This window comes from Cynara cardunculus, assembly GCF_001531365.2.
Source record: "Cynara cardunculus var. scolymus isolate 2C chromosome LG 13, CcrdV1, whole genome shotgun sequence".
In the NCBI taxonomy this organism is placed as follows: Eukaryota; Viridiplantae; Streptophyta; class Magnoliopsida; order Asterales; family Asteraceae; genus Cynara; species Cynara cardunculus.
In genome coordinates this window covers 38,221,256-38,226,875 of record NC_037540.1, presented here as the reverse complement: position 1 = coordinate 38,226,875, position 5,620 = coordinate 38,221,256, and the positions used below count along the sequence as shown (strand labels likewise).

Genomic DNA, 5,620 nt, shown 5'->3' with positions numbered 1-5,620 from the left:
CATGATTAATATTCTCCACAATAAAAATGATTAATCAACCTCTTATAATTACAAAAAAAATGAACAAAATGAAAAATTATGATTGGATGAATGAAATTTGTATGGTTATATATATATATATATATATATATGGGAGCGATCAAATGAAAACCACTCAATTTGTAAAAACCGTAAAAATYTCATTCCACCAATCATAATTTTTCATTTTGTTCATTTTTTTTGTAATTATAAGAGGTTGATTAATCATTTTTATTGTGGAGAATATTAATCATGGATATTATCATCTTCATTATTTTAATTTTAAAGAAATACATGAAACAGTTTCATTAAAATTTCATTAAGTAGTATATGAAACAATTTCATAACCATATATGAAATAACTTCATTAAAAAAAATATTATATGAAAAAATTTCACAAGATTAAACAATTTCATGAAAAAATTTCATAAGATTAAACAATGAAATCGACGTATGAGGGTGATTTGTACGGTTTTTACAAATGATGATGGTTTTCATTTAATCGCTCCTATATATATATATATATATATATATATATATATATATATATATAACCATAGAAATCAAGACATCAAATGCGAGCCAGTTGCACATAACATCTGGGTTTTCTTTATTATCTTTTTACCCCTTTCTTTTTTTTGCTTCATCTTCTTTAAACATTTTCTTAAAACCAAATCATATTCATATTTCTAACCTAAACCAAAATCTTAACAACAAAAATTCATAATCTTATTTGAGAAGATAAGCACTCAAGAATGCGATAAAGATGACGACAAAAAGCGATTCTATAAAACGTTACATAATATGTTTAAGTGTTCCAATAGACTGCTCAATACAATTTAAGTTTATATAATAACCAAGCAATAGTTTTTCATATATAAATATATTATAATTAGTTGATAACACGTTTTCCGCATTCCTCACAAGTTCTTTGAGACTATTTTGGAAAAATATAATGTTTTTTATTCAATAAATATATGTTTATATGTATGCATTCAAAAACTATTTTAGAGTAGTTTTTATAGTTCCGTATAATTTTATTGTATTTAGGTATATTTAATTTATTAATAGAAAATTAATATTAAACACACAACATTTATTAAATGTTAAAACATTAAATTGAACATATAATGTTACTATGGAAAAGCCTCGATGATCGACTGAATTGCAGGAATCTTGATAATATTGTAACGACAAAAGCCTCCTTCTTCAAGCAGCTTCTTCCATTCACTTTCTGTTCGTTCTCTTCCTCCAGAAAAGTGTGAAAACATCACCAAATCGTATGTAAGACGTGTGTCATCGAAAAAATCATCTTCAGTGGAATTCTGAACTACTTCCACAATAATAACTTTTCCACATTCTTTAGATATCGCTTTTCGACAGTTAGTAAGAATCTTGATACAGTCTTCATCACTCCAATCGTGCAAAATCCACTGAAATGCAAAGAGCAATATCATTATCCGTATTGTATGGTTTCAATTTCCATAAAAATATTCCTCAAGGAAATAACTATTACATACAACTTTCAGATTTTTAAACTTAAAAATTTGTATTAGAAAACGGAAGTAAAAGTAAAAGGTTAACGAAATGAACATTAAAAGTTCTTGAACAACAAAGTCTTTTAAGAGATATCGACAATCCAAAGGCACCACAAATCAACATGGTCTAGGTGGACGACCACATAGTGCTATGGGAGGTTGGCATGGCCAGAAGGTTTTTGCAACCTATGGCAGCCAAACGTACGAGTAAGAGGAACTATTGTTCTTATTGACCCCAAGGATTATTTTACTTTCTAAGTTAAGCTCTTATAGCCATGAACAATAAAGTTACCTTCATAAATATTGTTTCGGTAGGAGGAATGGTGTTAAACATGTCCCCAGGGACATGGGTAACCCTATCATATGTTGGTGCCGTGGAAATAACATGAGGTAAATCAAAGTTGATCCCTTTAAGATGTGGATATGTCTTCACAATCTCAGAAATTGCCACCCCAGTACCACCGCCAACATCAACGACGCTTCCTTTCAACCCAAGAAATCCATTCTTGTATTTCGATATGATCACATCTAAGGTGATCTTAGCACTGCACGACATGCCCTCGTTAAAGATCCTATTGAATTCTGAGTTATGATGAGAAAAATCAAACATTTCTTCTCCATGAGTCATTTTAAAGGTTGTACCACCTTCTTTGATGGATCGGCTCAGTACATGCAAGGGCAAGACCATTGATGGGTCCGTCCGCATCATAACCGTGGGTGCCAATGTCACATTTGTATCCAATAACAACCACTTAGAACAATAGTTCAGTGAGTAAACTTTTTCTCCCTCTCCCATTCCTTTTTCTGGTTCAGGCATTTCATCAAACACCTTTTTATAAACCAAGAACCTCATGAGTCGGCCAAGCCCATCCATGTTTATTGAAGGAGAGTTGATGCCACTAGCAATTTCAGACAAAGTGGCAGGACGACCATGATTGCTTATAATGTCAGCTATACGAAGCTCAACACAACATCTTAAAGCCATGCCATCAAGAACACCATATATGTAGCGTAATATTTGTGCCTGGCCTTTCAAGATTGCATCACCATCTGTTTCATCCAGGGTATTCTTCATCATCATCATCATCATGAGTGTCAAGAACCTTGCAGCCTTCAATGGAGTTATGGATGAAAATCTTGAAGAACCACATTCTTATAATAAGCCAACATAATAGTGGTTCAATTGGTTTCAGAATAGAGAGAGAATCATTGAAGCAAGTTAGGACATAAAAAAATGACATAAAAACGTGGGATATGCATGTGATTAATTATATATAATAAAATAAATGAATCAATAGCTCAAGATCTCCCTCTTGAGAAACGCAATCTTGTAAAGATCCTCTTAAATTTCATTTTTCAACGTTAAATTTCATTTTTCAACGTTAAATTTAATAAAAGAGAGAGATAAACATATTTTAAGTATATCTTTTTTTAGAAATTAATTAATTAGATAATAATTTTTATATATAAAGAAAAAACCCTTAAACAAGCAGAAGAAGTGAAGAATTCATCTAAATCTTCTGATCGAGTGGGGTCCGTAAAACTCACTAGGATAAGCGGTATTTAATGAAGTTGTAGGAGGGATATCTATAGAGCATTGCAGAGCAGATCATCTTTGAGGCCTATCTCGTATGTGTGACTAGTTATGCGTTTTGGATGGTAAGTGTCACCCCATTTAACCATGTCATCTTTAAAATAAATCTGTTAGCCATGTCGTCAAAAACACTGTTTAAACATAGACAGATTGATTTATTAGAGGCTCTGACATTGGATTTACTCCATGTGCACTCTTCATCTCCCACCTTGTTTTTTTGTCCCTAGCTATATAAAGAAAATTAAAAAAATATAATTTAATAAAATTAATATTAAATATATACATACACACTACACTAATATTTATTATATATATCTATACTATCTTATTAAGCAAATTTAACAAAAGTCTTAAAATACTAAACGACCAAAATACCCTTTATACTATCTTTAGGTCACTTTTTCACTTTTTCATCCCCCCTCTCCTCACATACACTCACCCTCTCACAACCGATCTTTTTAAAAAAGGTTTTCTAACCCCACCCTCTCCTAAAGGAATTATCCACCCCCTCCTAAGGACAAAAAACAAGTAAATGACAAATCTAAAATATTTTCATTTTTAACCTTTTTATATTTTCATTTTTAATCCTTTAACCTTTTTTATTTTCAAACTTTTAACCCTTTAGTTTTTTAACATGTTTTACAATTACATCTTTTATGTTTTTAATTTGTGTTATAATTATATAAATAAATTAATTTTATATTATTATTAATTAATAAAATATTAATAATACATATTTCAAATATAAATTAAATTTATTAATTAATAAAATATGAAGACATTTTTTTGGTTATCTATTTGTATACAAATGTATTACGATAAATTACAATATATTAAAAACTTTGATTTTTCATGTTAAATCAACATATTCACGAGTAAGAGTACGCTCTATATATTCTTCATATGCATTGAATCTATGTTGATACGGGACAATCCATTTGGCTTTGTCTTTGATCTTTTCGTAACAACAACACAACCAACTGAACGCCCCACATTGTGCACCCACTCAGTTATTTCTTCCCGAGAATTGAACACCTGGAAAAAAAATTATAATTTTTATTTGTACAAGTAAGTATTAATAAACCTAAATATCAATTAACATAATATTGTACCTCGTTGGTGAAAAATTCTGGTAGTGTTATCAAATCTTCTCCCATATTAGATTCGTTATAAGAGAGTGAAATATCGAATGAACGATTCATTCGTTCGTTCGATATATATATATCGATTTTTTTACTTTATTCCAAATCAATAACTTTACTTTATTTCAAATCAATAACTTTACTTTATTTCAAATCANAACTTTACTTTATTTCAAATCAATAACTTTACTTTATTTCAAATCAATAACTTTATTTTATTTCAAATCAGTAACTTTACTTTATTTCAAATCAAATTATTTTTACAATTATGTAAACAGGTACACATGTTAAAACGTATTTTCCTAACGTATTTTGTACTTAATGTCGATATTATTGTTCATAATRTAACATGTTACTRAATGTATATGAGATAGAATTTAATGTGACATGTTAAAACGTATTTTAGTTAATATAAAATTATGTATTTTAATGTGATAATGATGTAAAACAAAAATTAAAAAAAATATAACATATCATAAATTAAATAAATAACTATAAATTTAAATATTAAAAATATTTTTTCATAGGGGTATAATATATAATAATATAATTAAGTCAAAAAATATTCAATATTGGGMTTATTTCGAAKGTATTGACGCGACGATTATAATGGTGTAACTTGTTAAAATTAAAACGTACTTTTTAAACATATTTTAATTGATATACGATTATATATGTTAATTTGATCAGGGTATAAAATGAAAAATTTAAAAGAAAAATGCGTAAAGTAAATTAATTAACTAATTATAGAAGTATAAAATGTAAATTTAAATTTTTAAAGTTAAAAAAAAGTGAATCGGTGTGAGTGTGTGAGGGGAGATGGTGTGAGGGGAGATGGTGTGAGAGGGGGAACACATGACAGGGGTAGAAAGTCTTGCAGGGGGTGCAATATCAACCCTCTTTTAAATTATAATTTTAAAGTTATATTTTATACCCTCATAATTAATTAATTAATTTACTTTACATTCTTTATTTTTAAATGTTTTATTATAAACTTTTATTAAATTAACATACATAATCGTATATCAATTAAAACATGTTTAAAAAATACATTTTTATTTTAATAAGTTACACCATTATCATCGCCTCGTTAATACATTCGAAATGAGTCCAATATTGAATAGTTTTTTACTTAATTATATTATTATATATTATATATACTGTGAAAAATATTTTTAATATTTACGATTTATACTTTTATGGTTATTTATTTATATATATACTACATATTTTGAGGTTAGGCTGTCCAAATTGCACTGTATAATATGTTCTGAATTAATATGTTCTTGAGTTTTTTTGAAATATATATATACATGTATTAATTCAAC

General features: G+C 28.0%; 1 protein-coding gene across 1 annotated transcript; it reads right to left on the bottom strand.

The window, feature by feature from the left end:
* Window positions 1-1,121: 1,121 nt before the first annotated feature.
* LOC112525573 (desmethylxanthohumol 6'-O-methyltransferase-like) lies at window positions 1,122-2,710 on the bottom strand. The gene is made up of 2 exons (XM_025135758.1): window positions 1,849-2,710; window positions 1,122-1,451 (listed from the first exon to the last, which is right to left on the bottom strand). The coding sequence occupies exons 1-2, from the start codon at window positions 2,644-2,646 to the stop codon at window positions 1,155-1,157; spliced, it is 1,095 nt and encodes a 364-aa protein (XP_024991526.1). The 5' UTR covers window positions 2,647-2,710; the 3' UTR covers window positions 1,122-1,154.
* Window positions 2,711-5,620: the final 2,910 nt, after the last annotated feature.

Coding starts and splice junctions, on each gene's coding strand:
- LOC112525573 (XM_025135758.1), bottom strand. CDS start 2,646: ATGATGATGATGATGATGAAGAATACCCTGGATGAAACAGATGGTGAT. Junction 1,452..1,848: donor CCGAAACAATATTTATGAAG/GTAACTTTATTG, acceptor TTTGCATTTCAG/TGGATTTTGCACGATTGGAG.